The sequence below is a fragment of the Petromyzon marinus genome, chromosome 50, assembly GCF_048934315.1.
Source record: "Petromyzon marinus isolate PM22_M1 ecotype Great Lakes invasive population chromosome 50, UKy_Petmar_22M1.pri1.0, whole genome shotgun sequence".
In the NCBI taxonomy this organism is placed as follows: domain Eukaryota; kingdom Metazoa; phylum Chordata; class Hyperoartia; order Petromyzontiformes; family Petromyzontidae; genus Petromyzon; species Petromyzon marinus.
Window position 1 is genome coordinate 11,529,071 of NC_133716.1, and position 21,185 is coordinate 11,550,255.

At 51.9% G+C, this 21,185-nt stretch overlaps 1 protein-coding gene across 3 annotated transcripts in view; it reads left to right on the forward strand.

The window, feature by feature from the left end:
- Positions 1-21,185, forward strand: part of LOC103091800 (retinoic acid receptor RXR-alpha-A) — a 164,409-nt gene that overhangs the window by 1,745 nt on the left and 141,479 nt on the right. For 2 of the 3 annotated variants that reach the window (XM_032973029.2, XM_076074873.1), the window contains one exon: positions 1,347-1,406. In XM_032973029.2, coding sequence (XP_032828920.2) covers positions 1,379-1,406 — 28 coding nt within the window. In that variant the 5' untranslated portion in view covers positions 1,347-1,378. Of the gene's footprint in view, positions 1-1,274; positions 1,407-21,185 lie in introns of those variants that run through there. The other variant, XM_032973028.2, reaches the window with a different exon arrangement.

Below are 21,185 nucleotides of genomic sequence, written 5' to 3' on the forward strand. Positions count from 1 at the left end.
GAGACACACACGCAGAGACACACAGACAGACACGCAGAGACACAGACACACACACGCGCAGAGACACACAGACACACACAGAGACACACGCAGAGACACACACACACAGATACACGCAGAGCCACACAGAGACAGACACACACGTACAGACACACACAGACACACGGAGACACACGCAGAGACACACAGACAGACACGCAGAGACACAGACACACACACGCGCAGAGACACACAGACACACACAGAGACACACACAGAGACACACGCAGAGACACACAGACAGACACGCAGAGACACAGACACACACGCAGAGACACACAGACACACACACAGAGACACACAGACACACACGCAGAGACACAGACACACACACGCAGAGACACACAGACACACACACAGAGACACACAGACACACACAGAGACACAGAGACACACACACAGAGACACACCCCCACAAACACGCAGAGACACACAGACACACACACAGAGACACACGCAGAGACACAGAGACACACACGCAGAGACACACGCCCACACACACGCAGAGACACACAGACACACACACAGAGACACACAGACACACACAGAGACACAGAGACACACACACAGAGACACACCCCCACAAACACGCAGAGACACACAGACACACACACAGAGACACACGCAGAGACACAGAGACACACACGCAGAGACACACGCCCACACACACGCAGAGACACACAGACACACACACAGAGACACACAGACACACACAGAGACACAGAGACACACACACAGAGACACCCCCCCCCCCCACACACACGCAGAGACACACAGACACACACACAGAGACACACAGACACACACACAGAGACACACGCAGAGACACAGAGACACACACGCAGAGACACACACGCAGAGACACACCCCCACACACGCAGAGACACACAGACACACACACAGACACACAGACACACACACAGAGACACACCCCCACACACACGCAGAGACACACAGACACACACACAGAGACACACAGACACACACACAGAGACACACAGACACACACACAGAGACACACGCAGAGACACAGAGACACACACGCAGAGACACACCCCCACACACACGCAGAGACACACCCCCACACACACGCAGAGACACACAGACACACACACAGACACACACACACGTGTGTGTTCTCTCGCTGCACCGATACACACAAAACGTGTGTTGTAGCGCTGCTCACAGACACACAAACACACACACAGACACACAGACACACACACAGACACACACAGACACACACACAGACACACACACACACAGACACACACACAGACACACAACGTGTGCTCACCGCCCGGCAGGACGCGAGGCAGGAGGAGGAGGAGGAAGCGACATGGAGGGAAAGAACTTCTTCCACTTCGGTGAGACGGCGGCTCTGTAGATCTGTGTCTCTGTGTGTCTCTGTGTAGATCTGTGTCTCTGTGTGTCTCTGTGTAGATCTGTGTCTCTGTGTAGATCTGTGTGTCTCTGTGTGTCCCTGTGTGTCTCTGTGTGTCTCTGTGTCTCTGTGTGTCTCTGTGTCTCTGTGTAGATCTGTGTGTAGATCTGTGTGTCCGTGTGTCTCCGTGTGTCTCTGTGTGTCCGTGTGTCCCTGTGTGTCTCTGTGTGTCCGTGTGTCTCTGTGTGTCCGTGTGTCTCTGTGTGTCCGTGTGTCTCTGTGTGTCCGTGTGTCTTTGTAGATGAAGGCAGCCGGGCGTGGTGCTGGCCACCCACCCTCTCGTGTGCCGTGCCGGCCTTCATAGGTGCTCGCTAACAGCACTTGCCCCTACAGTCTGTTAAGGCTACACGGGGGATCTTTGTGGGTGTTTGTTTTTGTCTGTAGGTTTCGTGTGGGGAGCGGTGGTGCAGTGGTTAGCGCACCGCGATGTGAACCCGGCGAACCCGAGTTCGCGATTTGCCACTCGCGGTGGTCGGGTGTCTAGAAACTGGCCTCGCCTAGGTCGGCTCAGCCTTAAACGAGGACTCGGTGCGCGGCGTGGAAACACCAGCAACTGGGGAGACAAAGGCGGCCGGGCGCGCGTGGTTGCCGGCCACCCACCCGCGCGTGCCGTGTTGGACCCTTCATAAGGGGCTCACAAACAGCACTTGCCCCAGCAGTCTGCTCAAGGCTATACGGGGGACCTTGCTCTTTTGCTGTTCATGTGTGCACGTGTTCATGTTTGTTGTTGATGTACATTTTTATGTTTGTTGATGATGTGCATTTGTGTGTTGTCGGTGTAGAAACAGAAGGAATGTGCGTGGTGTGTTGTGTGTATGCGGTGTGTGTGTTGTTGATGTGTGTGTGTGTGTTTACTCTGCACGTGTACACAATATGTGGTTTTAATGATCAGGTAGCTGAGAGACATCTCACCGGGACGATGCCGTGAGATGGAACACCGCGTTAGCCAGGGCCGCCCAGGATCACCGTGATGTCAAGTGACGCAGCTTCGTCTCTCCGCTTTGTCTCTCTGTGATGTCTCTCTGTGATGTCTCTCCGCTTTGTCTCTCCGCTTTGTCTCTCCGCTTTGTCTCTCTGTGATGTCTGTCTGTGATGTCTCTCTGTGATGTCTCTCTGTGATGTCTCTCCGTGATGTCTCTCCGTGATGTCTCTCCGTGATGTCTCTCCGCTTTGTGTCTCCGCTTTGTGTCTCCGTGATGTCTCTCCGTGATGTCTCTCCGTGATGTCTCTCCGTGTTGTCTCTCCGTGATGTCTCTCCGTGATGTCTCTCCGTGATGTCTCTCCGCTTCGTCTCTCCGCCTCGTCTCTCCGTGATGTCTCTCCGTGATGTCTCTCCGTGATGTCTCTCCGTGATGTCTCTCCGTGTTGTCTCTCCGTGATGTCTCTCCGTGATGTCTCTCCGCTTCGTCTCTCCGCCTCGTCTCTCCGTGATGTCTCTCCGTGATGTCTGTCCGTGATGTCTCTCCGCGATGTCTCTCATTATATACTGCCCTTATTATGTTTGAAGCTGCAGTGTTTTTGATAAATTAAAGACGAGCTACAGCAGAGTGATTGTGGCCTTGCAACCCAAACTCCGGCCCATATAGTAAACCCATAGAGACTCAGAGAGATACATCGAGACCCATAGAGACTCGGAGAGATACATCGAGACCCATAGAGACTCAGAGAGATACATCGAGACCCATAGAGACTCAGAGAGATACATCGAGACCCATAGAGACTTAGAGAGATACATCGAGACCCATAGAGACTCAGAGAGATACATTGAGACCCATAGAGACTCGGAGAGATACATCGAGACCCATAGAGACTCAGAGAGATACATTGAGACCCATAGAGACTCGGAGAGATACATCGAGACCCATAGAGACTCACAGAGATACATCGAGACCCATAGAGACTCGGAGAGATACATTGAGACCCATAGAGACTCACAGAGATACATCGAGACCCATAGCGACTCAGAGAGATACATCGAGACCCATAGAGACTCAGAGAGATACATCGAGACCCATAGAGACTCGGAGAGATACATCGAGACCCATAGAGACTCAGAGAGATACATCGAGACCCACAGAGACTCAGAGAGACACATCGAGACCCACAGAGACTCAGAGAGATACATCGAGACCCATAGAGACTCAGAGAGATGCATCGAGACCCACAGAGACTCAGAGAGACACATCGAGACCCATAGAGACTCAGAGAGATACATCGAGACCCATAGAGACTTAGAGAGATACATCGAGACCCATAGAGACTCAGAGAGACACATCGAGACCCATAGAGACTCAGAGAGACACATCGAGACCCATAGAGACTCAGAGAGATACATCGAGACCCATAGAGACTCAGAGAGATACATCGAGACCCATAGAGACTCAGAGAGATACATCGAGACCCATAGAGACTCAGAGAGATACATCGAGACCCATAGAGACTCAGAGAGATACATCGAGACCCATAGAGACTCAGAGAGATACATCGAGACCCATAGAGACTCAGAGAGATACATCGAGACCCATAGAGACTCAGAGAGATACATCGAGACCCATAGAGACTCAGAGAGATACATCGAGACCCATAGAGACTCAGAGAGATACATCGAGACCCATAGAGACTCAGAGAGATACATCGAGACCCATAGAGACTCAGAGAGATACATCGAGACACATAGAGACTCAGAGAGATACATCGAGACCCATAGAGACTCAGAGAGATACATCGAGACCCATAGAGACTCAGAGAGATACATCGAGACCCATAGAGACTCAGAGAGATACATCGAGACCCATAGAGACTCAGAGAGATACATCGAGACCCATAGAGACTCAGAGAGATACATCGAGACCCATAGAGACTCAGAGAGATACATCGAGACCCATAGAGACTCAGAGAGATACATCGAGACCCATAGAGACTCGGAGAGATACATCGAGACCCATAGAAACTCAGAGAGATACATCGAGACCCATAGAGACTCAGAGAGATACATCGAGACCCATAGAGACTCAGAGAGATACATCGAGACCCATAGAGACTCACAGAGATACATCGAAACCCATAGAGACTCGGAGAGATACATCGAGACCCATAGAGACTCAGAGAGATACATCGAGACCCATAGAGACTCAGAGAGATACATCGAGACTCAGAGAGATACATCGAGACCCATAGAGACTCAGAGAGATACATCGAGACCCATAGAGACTCAGAGAGATACATCGAGACCCATAGAGACTCAGAGAGATACATCGAGACCCATAGAGACTCAGAGAGATACATCGAGACCCATAGAGACTCGGAGAGATACATAGAGGCTCATAGGGATATATGGAGACCCACAGTGACACATAGACACACATAGATATACATAAACATACGTAGAGATACATAGAGACTTATCGAGATACATTAAAGACAAACCACAGCAGTGATTGTGGCCATGCGACCCAAACGAATGGACCACACACACCTGTAAAGCCCTTATCAGTGCCCTACCTTATTACAGGACAATTCAGAACTTATTGGTCACCCCGTGCCCTTATGAATCTCAACGTTAGTCCTATACACTACACTATACACTAAATTACTATATACCTGTAAACCCCTTATCAGTGCCCTACCTTATTACAGGACAATTCAGAACTTATTGGTCACCCCGTGCCCTTATGAATCTCAACGTTCATCCTATACACTACACTTTACACTAAATTACTATATACCTGTAAACCCCTTATCAGTGCCCTACCTTATTACAGGCCAATTCAGAACTTATTGGTCACCCCGTGTCCTTATGAATCTCAACGTTTATTCTATACACTACACTATACACTAAACTACTATACAGTGAGGGAAAAAAGTATTTGATCCCCTGCTGATTTTGTACGTTTGCCCACTGACAAAGAAGGGATCAGTCTATAATTTTAATGGTAGGTTTATTTGAACAGTGAGAGAGAGAATAACAACAGAACAATCCAGAAAAATGCATGTCAAAAATGTTATAAATTGATTTGCATTTTAACGAGGGAAATGAGTATTTGACTCCTCTGCAAAACATGACTTAGTACTTGGTGGCAAAACCCTTGTTGGCAATCACAGAGGTCAGACGTTTCTTGTAGTTGGCCACCAGGTTTGCACACATCTCAGGAGGGATTTTGTCCCACTCCTCTTTGCAGATCTTCTCCAAGTCATTAAGGTTTCGAGGCTGACGTTTGGCAACTCGAACCTTCAGCTACCTCCACAGATTTTCTATGGGATTAAGGTCTGGAGACTGGCTAGGCCACTCCAGGACCTTAATGTGCTTCTTGTTGAGCCACTCCTTTGTTGCCTTGGCCGTGTGTTTTGGGTCATTGTCATGCTGGAATACCCATCCGCCACCCATTTTCAATGCCCTGGCTGAGGGAAGGAGGTTCTTACCCAAAATTTGACGGTACATGGCCCCGTCCAACGTCCCTTTGATGCGGTGAAGTTGTCCTGTCCCCTTAGCACAAAAACACCCCCAAAGCATAATGTTTCCACCTCCATGTTTGACGGTGGGGATGGTGTTCTTGGGGTCATAGGCAGCATTCCTCCTCCTCCAAACACGGCGAGTTGAGTTGATGCCAAAGAGCTCTATTCTGGTCTCATCTGACCACAACACTTTCACCCAGTTGTCTTCTGAATCATTCAGATGTTCATTGGCAAACTTCAGACGGGCATGTATATCTGCTTTCTTGAGCAGAGGGACCTTGCGGGCGCTGCAGGATTTCAGTCCTTCACGGCGTAGTGTGTTACCAATTGTTTTTTTGGTGACTATGGTCCCAGCTGCCTTGAGATCATTGACAAGATCCTCCCGTGTAGTTCTGGGCTGATTCCTCACCGTTCTCATGATCATTGCAACTCCACGAGGTGAGATCTTGCATGGAGCCCCAGGCCGAGGGAGATTGACAGTTCTTTTGTGTTTCTTCCATTTGCGAAAAATCGCACCAACTGTTGTCACCTTCTCACCAAGCTGCTTGGCAATGGTCTTGTAGCCCATTCCAGCCTTGTGTAGGTCTACAATATTGTCCCTGACATCCTTGGAGAGCTTTTTGGTCTTGGCCATGGTGGAGAGTTTGGAATCTGATTGATTTATTGCTTCTGTGGACAGGTGCCTTTTATACAGGTAACAAGCTGAGATTAGGAGCACTCCCTTTAAAGGTATGCTCCTAATCTCAGCTCGTTACCTGTATAAAAGACACCTGGGAGCCAAAAATCTTTCTGATTGAGAGGGGGTCAAATTCTTATTTCCCTCATTAAAATGCAAATCAATTTATAACATATTTGACATGCCTTTTTTCTGGATTGTTTTGTTGTTATTCTGTCTCTCACTGTTCAAATAAACCTACCATTAATATTATAGACTGATCATTTCTTTGTCAGTGGGCAAACGTACAAAATCAGCAGGGGATCAAATACTTGTATCACTGTATACCTGTAAACCCCTTATCAGTGCCCTACCTTATTACAGACCAATTCAGAACTTATTGGGGTCACCCCGTGCCCGTATGAATCTCAGCGTTCATCCTATACACTACACTATACACTAAATTACTATTTACCTGTGAACACCTTATCAGTGCCCTACCTTATTACAGACCAATTCAGAACTTATTGGTCACCCCGTGCCCTTATGAATCTCAACGTTCGTCCTATACACTACACTATACACTAAATTACTATATACCTGTAAACCCCTTATCAGTGCCCTACCTTATTACAGGACAATTCAGAACTTATTGGTCACCCCGTTCCCTTATGAATCTCAACGTTCATCCTACAAATCCTGTGTTGAAACGGCTGTACGCCGTATGGACCTGAAAGCTCAGTTTCCCTGCACAAGACTACGGGGTAAACCGTCTGGGTTGACAGCTGTGGGATCAAGAAGTAATCCGCCGTAATCTCCGCTCCTCTGAGCATGGGAGGAGGAATGGCAAAACTGCGCGAAATCTTCTCTCCTGAAGCCCTCTCCTCGTGGCTGCCAGGACCTTGACATTTATCATCTGGCTCCTGGATGTTATTGCCATGCGGAGGGAATGGAATAGAATTGACGAGTGTGTTGAGTTTCACAGAATGTCCAAACGTTAAACCATCTACACAACCTACACAACTTGTTTGGCACTATGTGTGTGTGCGTATGGGGAGTGGTAGTGCGGCGGTTAGCGCGCTGCGTGTCAAACCTGGTGACCCGGGTTCGATTCCCGCTCACGGTCAACAACAGTGACGGTTATCTCAACCGGTCCTGGGCCTCCCTTAGTCGACTCAGCCTCAAATGAGTACCTGGTACGGTGTGTAGTTAACATCGCCACTGGGGAGACAAAGGCGGTCGGGCGTGGTGTTGGCCACCCACTCCCTCGTGTGCCGTACCGGCCTTCATAGGTGCTCGCTAACAGCACTTGTCCCAACAGTCCGTTACAGGCTACACGAGGGATCTTTATCTTTGTTCTTGTACCGCCATTGGCGGAGTGTCACTGGAACGTTCATAAATGCCCCCTTTCCTGGCTTCTGCATTCACGCCGTTGCTCAGCAATGCAGTGGCCCCTGCGGTGCCGCGACACGCAGGGAGTGTGGTGGGCCTGGACGGTAACGATGGAGGGTTGGGGGGCTGCTATTGACGAGCACTGCACTGATCTTTCACGCCGGTCCAAGCGGCGGATCGCCCTAAATGCGTCTCTCCCTCCTCGTACCCCGGAAGCTAAGCTGCGTCGAGCCTGGCTGGCCCCGTGGATGGGTGCCCACCAGTGCCTGCCTGCTGCATGGGTCTGCTGCCCAGGAGATGGCCGCAGCCGCGGGTCACCTCCTCGCGCGCACGGTCGACTTTCTCCGCGACCCCCGACCCCCAGTGTGTCCGCCGCCCGCTCAAGCCGACGACACTCGTCCCCCGCGGTTGTCCAGACGTCCCAACGCGGACGCCGCCCCCCCTCTTGACAGAAGGGGCGTTGGGGCGCAGTGCGAGGCTCGTCCTTGTGCCTGGTGGACGCACCCCGCGCCTCTCCTCCTGTCGATCCTCGCCTCCTCGTCGGCACGCCCGCCGCTCTTATTGCCGGGTGCCGAGCGCAAATGCACGCGGTGTCAAGTGAGCGGCAGCGGGCGGCGATGTCGGAGTCTTGCACAAATAGATGAGTAGGTCGATCGTGTCTTGCATTGAGCGAGGCTGGAGGTGAGCTGCAGTGTGGTGAATGGGTGATGGAGTGAGCTCGTTGGGACCCGCAGTGTGGTGAGTGAATGGGTGAGTTGTTGTGACATGCAGTGTGTTGGTGGTGGTTGAACACCGTGTGGATGAGACGACACGGTCAGTGTCTGGTTGACCAAGCTCTCAACGCGGGTGGAGGAATCCACGGTTGAAGTTCACGGTAACAGTCATCGCGGTGGTGGTAGTAGTAGCGATAGAAGAGCGATAGGGAGGCAACTGACCGGCGATGAGCGAGTGACTGTGGAAGTGATTCAGTGAGTGCTGGTTCATCAATGGCCCCGGCTTCTGCCTCACTCTGACTTTACCGCAGCGAGGTGGAACTGGGTGACCCCACCCCAACCTCATGCCAATGTGTGGCTTGTAGAGCGGTCTTGTCTGTCCTCCATACTCAAGCACATCTCTCTCCGACCCACACCTCTCCATTCTATCAGAATGCGTCTCTTTATCTTTCGCCTCTTCTATGTACCCCAACGCCTGCGATTAGCACGGCTGGCTACGTACGGTGGGAAAGATGTTCACCACGCATCCATGCATCTCTCCCGGACGCGTCTTTCCTCCCTCCTACTCCTATGAATGCTGCACACCTATCTCCTGTCCAACTAAACCCGAATGAATCTATTTTCCTCCTATTCCTTATTCTTGAATCTCTCCTGTAATATAAATAATCTCCTATCACTTCTGTCCCATCTGGGTACATCTCCAGCAGCATCTGATGGCACCGCTCTCAACATCTCTTCCATCTCGCCTGAAAATAATCTACACAGGTAGTCACCATATCCCGCCATCTTCTGTTACTGCATCTCCGTCTCTTACATCTCTCATCTCACCACATCTCTCATCTGCAATCTGCCTTCTCCCATATCGCCATGACCGTATCTCTCTCTCTCTCTCTCGTCCGCTGTGTCTTTCATCTCACCAGCAATCTGGGTTGCTATTAATACACGCACGTTATAAATAAAGCGTGTGCCACAGGTTATGTGACTGTGACCTGTGGCTCCGGGCACGTGAGTGACTCTGGCCCCCGTTGCAAAAGGTCTGCGTGGCCATGGCTTATATTACAGTGTGAGCCGGTATCAGCCCATCATCATCATCGTATGGACAAGGTCACTGACTTTGTAAACTACAGCGCTGAACAAAACGGCTTTGCACGAGTATCCTGAACCCTCTTAGGTTTCATCACACACCGCTCATTAGTCTCTAACCTCATCCTCAAATGTAGACACGTTGATCCGTACCCAAGCTACGGATCATTTGTTACCCGGATAATTTTTAATGTTTCGACGAAGCCATTCCGAACTCTCAACTCGGAAGGAGTCGGGGGGGAAAAGCGAAATTTCCCGTCACCCTTTTTGTTGTTGTTATTGTTGTTGCTGTAGTACCGACGTAAAATGTCCTATAGATCGTACGTATCTCTCGTACGTACACACGTACGTATAGGTTGTACGTATATCGTATAGATCGTACGTATACCGTCAGCGCCACGGGTGCCCGGTTGCTCCTCCTTGCCGTAACGCGCCCCCGGCTACGGAGCCCGAGCACGGCAACGTCTCTCCGCGAGGACTCGAGTCGAGGACCCGGGGTCGGGGCGGGGGGGCCGTGATCTCGATGCTGCGGCAGTCTGTTGCCACGCTTGATTGCGTGGCCAGGAGTGGGCGGCGCGGGTTCCTGAGGGGTGCACGCTGGCACGACGGGATCCCGGCCCGGTATTTGAAAAGGGGTGTGGGAGGGGGGGGTGTCGAGAAGTTTCGCCAAATCGTCGCCACCGGAATTCAACGTTTGTCCAGAATGCCCCGGCGGTTTGGTCGCCGGCCGATTAAGAGTTGAGGACTTCTTGTTGCATTCGGTTGGCGAGATGTTAGCTACCTCGCCGGGTATGCAGGAGGTCGTGGGTTCGAGCCCGGCCCTGTCGCCTGCTGCTGTATATTTGGAGTTTGCGTTTCTCTCCCCTTGGTCGCGTGGATTTTTGTCCGGGTCCTCCAGTTTTTCCCTGCACACGTAGAATCAACATCACGGGTTTGAGAGTATTTGGCTGCTATACATTTCTACGTGATGAGCCAACTTCATTGAACTATCATTTGACTTTACCGAAAGACCCAAAGAATAAAAAAAAAGTTAAATCGTTAATTCGAGCAAATTCAATGCTGTTTTGGTGAAATATTAAATATTTGTATTGTTATTCTTGGGTCTTTCGGTAAAGTCACTTAGATAGGTTCAACGAAAATAAAAAAAATAACAGAAAACTACGACGCTTCGATCTACAACCGCTTGCGTTGCAATCGAAACATCGTAGTTTTCTGTTATTTTTGCAGAAAACTTCGATATGAATTCCTGCAGTCACCAAAGCTTTAAGTCGAGATTTGTATTGCTGATTAATCAACATTAACGCGAGTCATATATAGGGTAAGGCGTTGAAAGATTGACATTATTGGGAGACTGTAGTGTGTGCTTATTGTGTTTAATGAGGTGAGAAAAATGGAAGTTGCTCGCGTGGCGTGGGGCGTTAGTGTGTCAGTAGAGGGCGATGATTGGCATGTACAGTAGAGTCCCAGTTTAGTCATTCTCTGCAGAGCAGCGATTCTCAGAGTGTGGTCCCCCGGTTCCACCGGCGGTCCGTGACGGTCTTCCAGGTGGTCTGGGACGGTCCTCCAGGTGGTCTGTGACGGTCCTCCAGGTGGTCTATGATGGTCCTCCAGGTGGACTGGGACGGTCCTCCAGGTGGTCTGGGATGGTCCTCCAGGTGGACTGGGACGGTCCTCCAGGTGGTCTGGGATGGTCCTGCAGGTGGTCTGGGACGGTCCTGCAGGTGGTCTGTGACGGTTCTCCAGGTGGTCTGGGACGGTCCTGCAGGTGGTCTGGGACGGTCCTGCAGGTGGTCTGTGACGGTCCTCCAGGTGGCCTGTGACGGTCCTCCAGGTGGTCTGGGACGGTCCTCCAGGTGGTCTGGGACGTTCCTCCAGTTGGTCTGGGACGGTCCTCCAGGTGGTCTGTGACGGTCCTCCAGGTGGTCTGGGACGGTCTTCCAGGTGGTCTGGGATGGTCCTCCAGGTGGACTGGGACGGTCCTCCAGGTGGTCTGGGATGGTCCTGCAGGTGGACTGGGACGGTCCTCCAGGTGGTCTGGGACGGTCCTGCAGGTGGTCTGGGACGGTCCTGCAGGTGGTCTGTGACGGTCCTCCAGGTGGCCTGTGACGGTCCTCCAGGTGGTCTGGGACGGTCCTCCAGGTGGTCTGGGATGCTCCTCCAGGTGGTCTGGGACGGTCCTCCAGGTGGTCTGTGACGGTCCTCTAGGTGGTCTGGGACGGTCTTCCAGGTGGTCTGGGACGGTCCTCCAGGTGGTCTGTGATGGCTGTGATGCAAACGCAGCTTGATCCGGACAGTAATGACGACGTTTATTCTACCTTTTGTTTCGGACATTAAGTTAGGTAAACTACCCTGATTGAACTACCCTTACCCTAAGATCTAATGCCACCCCTTAAAAATAACACAACCTCATCTTCTGCTTAAAAAAAAATGTTCCGTAATATCAATCATTTTGTATGACTGCTATCTAGAGAGGTAAGTGAATGCGTTTTGTCATCAGGGGTTGGGGGCTGGGTGGTCCACGGTAGAGATTTCATCGGCTGAGTGGTCCGCGAGCCAAAATAGTTTGAGAACCACCGGGGTAGAGGCTGAGTGGTGCGGCACGTGTTGATGGTAGAGGCTGAGTGGTGCGGCACGTGTTGATGGTAGAGGGTGAGTGGTGTGGCACGTGTTAATGGTAGAGGCTGAGTGGTGTGGCACGTTTCGATGGTAGAGGGTGAGTGGTGCGGCACGTGTTGATGGTAGGGGCTGAGTGGTGCGGCACGTGTTTATGGTAGAGGCTGAGTGGTGCGGTACGTGTTGATGGTAGAGAGTGAGTGGTGTGGCACGTGTTGATGGTAGGGGCTGAGTGGTGCGGCACGTGTTCATGGTAGAGGGTGAGTGGTGCGGCACGTGTTGATGGTAGAGGGTGAGTGGTGTGGCACTTGTTCATCGTAGAGGGTGAGTGGTGCAGCACGTGTTAATGGTAGAGGGTGAGTGCTGTGGCACGTGTTCATGGTAGAGGGTGAGTGGTGCGGCACGTGTTCATCGTAGAGGGTGAGTGGTGCGGCACGTGTTCATGGTAGAGGGTGAGTGGTGCGGCACGTGTTCATGGTAGAGGAGTGGTGCGGCACGTGTTCATGGTAGAGGAGTGGTGCGGCACGTGTTCATGGTAGAGGCTGAGTGATGTGGCGCGTGTTGATGGTAGAGGGTGAGTGGTGTGGCACGTGTTCATGGTAGAGAGTGAGTGGTGCGGCACGTGTTGATGGTAGAGGCTGAGTGGTGCGGCACGTGTTCATCGTAGAGGGTGAGTGGTGCGGCACGTGTTAATGGTAGAGGAGTGGTGCGGCACGTGTTCATGGTAGAGGATGAGTGGTGTGGCACGTGTTGATGGTAGAGGATGAGTGGTGCGGCACGTGTTAATGGTAGAGGGTGAGTGGTGTGGCACGTGTTAATGGTAGAGGCTGAGTGGGCGGCACGTGTTGATGGTAGAGGGTGAGTGGTGTGGCACGTGTTCATGGTAGAGGGTGAGTGATGCGGCACGTGTTGATGGTAGAGGGTGAGTGGTGCGGCACGTGTTCATGGCAGAGTGGTGCCGCACGTGTTCATGGTAGAGGATGAGTCGTGTGGCACGTGTTGATGGTAGAGGGTGAGTGGTGCGGCACGTGTTAATGGTAGAGGATGAGTGGTGTGGCACGTGTTCATGGTACAGAATGAGTGGTGTGGACGTGTTCATGGTAGAGGATGAGTGGTCTGGCACGTGTTAATGGTAGAGGGTGAGTGGTGCGGCACGTGTTCATGGTAGAGGGTGAGTGGTGCGGCACGTGTTCATGGTAGGGGTGCGGTGCGGCACGTGTTCATGGTAGAGGGTGAGTGGTGCGGCACGTGTTCATGGTAGAGGGTGAGTGGTGCGGCACGTGTTGATGGTAGAGGGTGAGTGGTGCGGCACGTGTTCATGGTAGAGGGTGAGTGGTGCGGCACGTGTTCATGGTAGGGGGTGAGTGGTGCGGCACGTGTTCATGGTAGAGGGTGAGTGGTGCGGCACGTGTTCATGGTAGAGGGTGAGTGGTGCGGCACGTGTTGATGGTAGAGGGTGAGTGGTGCGGCACGTGTTGATGGTAGAGGGTGAGTGGTGCGGCACGTGTTCATGGTAGAGGGTGAGTGGTGCGGCACGTGTTCATGGTAGAGAGTGAGTGGTGCGGCACGTGTTGATGGTAGAGTGTGAGTGGTGCGGCACGTGTTGATGGTAGAGGGTGAGTGGTGCGGCACGTGTTGATGGTAGAGGGTGAGTGGCGCGGCACGTGTTCATGGTAGAGAGTGAGTGGTGCGGCACGTGTTGATGGTAGAGGGTGAGTGGTGTGGCACGTGTTCATGGTACAGGGTGAGTGGTGCGGCACGTGTTCATGGTAGAGGGTGAGTGGTGCGGCACGTGTTGATGGTAGAGGGTGAGTGGTGTGGCACGTGTTGATGGTAGAGGATGAGTGGTGCGGCACGTGTTCATGGTAGAGGGTGAGTGGTGCGGCACGTGTTCATGGTAGAGAGTGAGTGGTGCGACACGTGTTGATGGTAGAGGGTGAGTGGTGCGGCACGTGTTCATGGTAGAGGGTGAGTGGTGTGGCACGTGTTCATGGTAGAGGGTGAGTGGTGCGGCACGTGTTCATGGTAGAGGGTGAGTGGTGCGGCACGTGTTCATGGTAGAGGGTGAGTGGTGCGGCACGTGTTCATGGTAGAGGGTGAGTGGTGCGGCACGTGTTCATGGTAGAGGGTGAGTGGTGCGGCACGTGTTAATGGTAGAAGGTGAGTGGTGCGGCACGTGTTCATGGTAGAGAGTGAGTGGTGCGGCACGTGTTGATGGTAGAGGGTGAGTGGTGCGGCACGTGTTGATGGTAGAGGGTGAGTGGTGCGGCACGTGTTGATGGTAGAGGGTGAGTGGTGCGGCACGTGTTGATAGTAGAGGGTGAGTGGTGTGGCACGTGTTGATGGTAGAGGATGAGTGGTGTGGCACGTGTTGATGGTAGAGGGTGAGTGGTGCGGCACGTGTTCATGGTAGAGAGTGAGTGGTGCGGCACGTGTTGATGGTAGAGGGTGAGTGGTGCGGCACGTGTTCATGGTAGAGAGTGAGTGGTGTGGCACGTGTTGATGGTAGAGGGTGAGTGGTGCGGCACGTGTTCATGGTAGAGAGTGAGTGGTGCGGCACGTGTTGATGGTAGAGGATGAGTGGTGCGGCACGTGTTCATGGTTTGATATCATCCTGAACGTTCCGGAACGCTGTACCGGTGACCATCGTTGACACACCGCCACATCCATGTCACCTCATGATGCTGCGGTAATTGTGGAGTTATTGGATTGTAGGGCGAAATAAGACAACGTACAATCACATAGGGAAATTATGGATATGGGCATTCCCTGTATGCCTTACGCTGATATTCCCTCCTCCCAGCCAGTCCAGCAGCGTGAGGAATGGAGCCCTGGCTGTACGTACGTACGGTGAACTTTTTTCGCACCGTACGTAGCCAACCGTGCTAATCGGAGGTGCGGGGGAAGGACAACAAACTAAACACGAACGGCAGCTGTAAAGAAATGAGTTTTTAATCTAAATGATTTAAAAGTGCAGAGCTCTGGTAGCTTTCTAATATCGAAAGGAAGAGCGTTCCAGACGGCCGCAGAAGCGCATCTGAAAGCGCCACGCGATGCGGTGAGACCGTCTTTGTGCAAGGGCATGCGGTGGACGCAGCCCGTGTGGGCTCGGGTAGCGGATATTCTCCCGTAAACACCGCAGTCATTCGCTTGTTTACGCTTTGATCGAAATGAAAATTAAGCTCTGATAAACGATCTGTCAGGGTGTAAACATTGCGCAACGCGTTGCGAGCTGCGTTTCCGGGAGAAAGTTTGTGGTATTTTGGGGGATATGTTAAGAGAGATGCTGCATTATATGGTTATTTGCATGCATACATGAAGACAGAAATATGTTCAAGTTAATGACTTTATTAGGGGTTGCATGAGCCTAAGCACAACACTACGCGGTGACCTTTGACTTCGGTAAAGCAAAAGAAACCCTTGACTATATTTACCTTTTTAAATCATGGAGTGTTTTAGACATTTCTCCCAGACACTCTGTCACAGTCCCTCTGTTTATCTGAGCGGAGAGCTGGGTAAAGTAAAATTTTCTGAAATAAAATACTAACCTTCCGACAAAGTCCTGGGCAAAATGTAGCCCTTTCTGGGGACTTAAAAGCGTGAAATCTCCGGACATTCTGCGTGTCGGTGCACGTAAGAAACCGTACGTGTCCGTCACGCCGCTTACTTGAGTGACTTTAGCCACGTTCGGCCTTCCCCCCCCCCACGACTCAATTGAATCGCCGACCGCGAGCCATGCGTAACACCGCGGGGATGCTTGGCCGAAGGTAACAATAACAACAACAAAAACCCCTTCGCCTCGCCGATTGATCGCAGGTGATCAAGTTAGACCGCCTCTAGAGAGAGCACAAAGTTACGATGGTGGCCTCGGCGGTGCCGGCGGCGGGGCAACGCCTCGCAGCTCCCTCGCTGCAACGCCGCTTTCAATTCTCGCCGGGCTAATCCGGCGAGGCACGAGGTTGTCCCTGTTCTATTTTAAACTAAGCTGAACTCTTTATTTTTGTCTTGCCAGGTAAGGCCCACTGAGCTGCATCGCTCTTTCTTTAGTTGCCACCTAGCCACATCGTGGTAGCTCAACGAAGTGGATTGTCACCGTGTGGACATTTCGAGCAGCCAAACGGACTGTGAAGTGCGTGTTGGGATCGAACTCGCGACCTCCTGTATACCAGGCGAGGAGGTTCATATCTCGCGGCCACAGTGCCGGTTGGTTACCCTCACGACGCTTGTGGTGGGTGGGGGGGTTGGAGTCGCTCGCACGAACGCAGCCTTCATTCCCCCTTGTTGAGAGGACGGCAAGACTGGGCCCCGGCATAGGAATGGGGAGTTTTTGTTCTTTCCCCCCCCCTCCCCCCACAATAGGAAATGAGTACCTACCGAATCGATTTGAGGGAAGAGAGTCACTTTGATTTATTTTCTTTTATTTTAAAAAACACCTGTGCGATGATGAGGCAAAGGGTTGTTGTTGTTGTTATTGTGAAGTGGCTCCTCTATGGCCACGTGTGCCACTGGACAGGAAGTGATGGGCGGGCCTTTGGTGACGTCACTGGGATCATCGCCCCACGCTGGGAGTGGCTCGCAGGGGGTTTCCCTCCTTCGGGGAGCGAGGCGCAATGTGGAGGTGCCCACGATTTTTAAAGGGTAAGCAAGTGCGATCACGATGATAGTAAATAGGACATCGAGTCATCAAAAAAGTCGTCCAATAAAATGTTTAGTCGATTAATCAGCTCGTGTCGCTAATCTTCCACGCTGTCAATCGGACCGTACACATAATGCTCCTGCTATCTTTAGTTGAACGCAAGGTCTCAGATGTGTTCCGAGGTGGTGGTGGCTTTGCACGTGGCCTGTAATCCGGCGCTGTGGAGGCGGTGAGGTTTACTCAACCCCATAACAAATGTGTGTGAAACTCCTTTCCCGTGCACATCAAGGAGGGCGCCATGTGCCCTGCCTTGGCAGGAGACGGCGGCACGGCAAAATGTGGATCCTCACGCGTTCCGTCTGTGTGGGATAGAGCGTTGCCCCCTCGCACGCGTGAGTTATATTTTTGCTCCGGGCACTCCGGTTTCCTCCCATGACCCTTCTGACAGAGAGTCCCTGGAGTCAGTTTGGCTTTCCTGGATAAAAAAGGAGCTATTGTTTATGTATTTATATTTAAATAAAAAAAAGCCCCGTTTAAAATCAAATGTAGGGAATCCTCCCCCGGTGTTCCCGTTTCCTCCCACATGCAAGCTCCGCGTTAATCGGCTGAAAACGCCCCTCGTGTATCGGGGACCACAGAGCTTGGGCCGGCTCCACACCCACCGCGTGGCTTCTTGCCACCGCCTTCCTGCTCCTCCTCGTCTGCGGTTCCTCTTCCTTCCTTCCCGCGCCTCTTGAGTCGTCCGCTGTCTTCGAGGGCGAGCGACACGCCAGGCGGCGGCAGCGGCGCGGGTGTCGGGCCGGTCGAGTTCCTCGCCCGTTTAATCCCGCAGGACTCCGGCAACACATTCAAGGCCCGCAACGACGCGGCTCGTTTTTATTTTGTTGTTGCAACGTTGCCGACGGCTCCGGGGAGTGGCGGCGTGGATGGGCCCCGCTGCTCTTTGACCTTCCGTAAAAAATAAAACGTCAAGTCGTTAGCCGCCTGCCCGGCGTCGTCGCGAGCGGCGAGTTCAATATCGCTTGTGGGTCATGTCGGCCCGTCGTCGTCGTCATCATCGTCATCGTCGTCATCGTCGTCATCGTCATCTCCCCAAAGTTTATACAGCAGGTTTATTTCACGGGAATTCAACGGTTCTGTTCTATCATTGTGTATGATGATGATAGCAGCAGCAGCAGCAGCAATATATTCAGGAGCTGAATGCCAGCGGTGTGGAACTCTCCTTGCTCTGATTTTTTCTTTCCTCGGCCAAGCCTGAGAATTGGTGTACTTATGCAATTGGAACTTATATACATTATCAATTTGTTTTGTGATTTACTTACCGTGTACTTTGCACCTCCTATCATTTTTGCGTGTACTCTTTATTGTTTTAACTTTCTGAGCTGCCGCTTTACTGGACACATCTGTGAACAAGAACTTCGCAGCTCATGGGATTACCTCCAGGATGAATGAACATTCTCCGATTCTGAATTTCGAGGTGCGCTGCTGGTCACGACGAGAGGGCTTCAGGAGGGAGTGGGAGAGAGTTTGCATCGTTTGGCTCTTCCTCCTCCTCCTTTTGAAGGAGCGCACACTGCAGTGGTTTTACTGCACGGTCCGTAAGGCCGACGCTCATGATGCACAAGTGGAAAATAAAAAAAAACTCTCCCGTAGTAGCGTGCGACTGCGGCCACGCAGAACGGAGACCGTGCGACGTATAACGACGCAACGTCCCGCTCCACGGATGCGAAGGCGAGGCATCACGGCGATGCACTCCGCCACTGCTCCTGACGCCGTTGGCTTGTCCCAGCTGCACGTGACGCTGCCGTCGTTGCACCGCAATGGACGTCGGCAGCCGTGCGGCAAGAAGAAGAAGAAGCGGCGGCGCTGGGAACAACAACCCCCCTCTTGGTCATCCGTTTCATCAAGGGTCGATGTCTCTGTGCGGCAAGGCTGCCCTTGGAGGACCCCTCTTGGTGTGCGGCGGGGTCGATCTCACCTCCTCGGGATCTGTCGATCGCTCCGAATTGCACATCCCTCCTGCCTCTCGCCCGAGCGAGCCGCCCGCCACCGCTGCTGCCCTCAGCCCACCCCCAACCCGTCTGTGTTGCCAGTGATGTGGAACCGAACCCGGAACCCCACAATTGTTTAACTTGAACACTAAAATATAAACTAAACTGCTATTTATTTTACTAGCTAAGGCCCCAACTGAGCTGCATAGCTGTTTTTCAGAAGCGACCTGGCTATCACGGATGATAGCGCAACGAAGTGGCTCGTCATCACGCGGGAATTTATAGCAGGCAAATACTCCAAACGCGCGATGTTGATTCTAAATGTGCAGGGGAACAAAAACAGAGGACCCGGAGAAAAATCCACGCGACCACGGGGAGAGAGACACGCAAAATCGGGCGTCAGGGTCGGGATCGAACCCACGACCTCCTGCATACCCGGCGAGGGAGTTAACATCTCCTAGCCACCGTGGCGCATCGCTGGTGCTCGTGAGCATCACTCCCTGTGCTCCGCTGGGGATGCGGCCCAACACAGGAAGGGCGGTCAGTACCTCGACATCCGTGGGAATTCACTAAACGAAGTTTCGGTATAACGTGCTTGGGATTTATCACCGTCATTTTGCGCAGAAATCTTAAAAGAAAGTCAAATAGTAAATAAATAGACTGAAATTAATCAAAAGTACATTTATCGATCTACAGCGCTATATAAATAAGAAGACATGCCAGTGTTTTTATTTTAATACTTTACAGTATAAAATATATCCTTATTTTCAATATAAATTGTCTTTGCCTTTACAGTATAAATGGTAATCTGTGAAGTGTTTCTCGTGTCAAATGGTAAAGTTGCGAAGGCTGGGAACACATCCTCCGCATAGTACCAAGCGTATACGTTATGCGATATATGAACAAAGGTCCAGGAATGCATCTGCTTTGTATTTCGCGGTGTTACTGTACTTGGTCAGGCACGAGATGCTAACTACCTCGCTTGGTATACAGGAGGTCGTAGATTCGATCCACATCCTGAAGCCTGCTGTATATTTGGAGTTTCCATGTCTCTCTCTCCCCGTGGTCGCGTGGATTTTTTCTCCGGGCTTCTCCAGTTTCTCTCTCGGCACTGCGAATGAACGTCACGCGTTGAGAGTGTATGGCCGCTGTAATTGTCCACACGATGGCGAGACACTTCGTGGAGCTATCGTTTGTGATCGCCAGGCCACTTCTGAGAGAGCTACGGTATAGCTCAGTTGGCCCTACCTGATAAAATAAAAATAGTTTAGTTTTAAATTTTAGATAGCCGGTAGATTGTCCCTGTCCGATCTCGTTCGCGTTGATGCGCGCGCTTGTCATTGGCCCTCCGATCTCCTCCGCAGTGCGGTTCGCCCGCGGACGATTTGACAAAGCTCACTCGAGTTGTGACAAAAAAAAAACCTAAACGGATTGTTGCACAAGGCCATAGCAACCTAAACGGTTTAGGGTCATCTAACTTTAGCATCTTGAGTTTTTATTTTTGTAAATAACCCCAGGCAGTGTTTGGGATGCTGCAGATCCCAATCCCTGGTGATACAAATCCACGCAACCACTGGGAGATCATGCAAACTCCCAAATATACAGGCATCCGGCTCTGGATCGAACCGACGATCTCCTGTACACCAGACGAGGTAGTTAACATCTCACCATTGTCAGGATCGAACCCACGACCTCCTGTACACCAGGCGAGGTAGTTAACATCTCGCCACCGTGGCACCCATGTGGTAATTCGAAAGACAAGAGTATTCTCATTTTCCGGAGTGACCCGGTGTCAATGTCACATGATGGACGAATGTAGGTTTGTTGAACTTCTTTTGCACCGTACGTAGCCACACTCCGCTCATCGGAGGTGCTGCCGTAGAGGCGGCGCACGCAGCTTTGAGGTGCTCATTTCTATAATTTTATCCTTGACGGTCAGGAGCCGAATCCGGGTATGCAGAGATCACGGCGCCGTGTGAGGCCTGTGCGAACGTCGGCGGCGTCCACACGCGGCCTGACAGACCACAGGGGATGTATGGCTCGTTTGCGAGGTCCTATTAATTCACCGCACACGACAAGGGTTTGGTGTGGCCTCGGACACGGCCGGTTCGTTGCCTTTGTCTCCCCAGTGCTGATTTTTTACGCACCGAACCAGCTGGTGTTACTA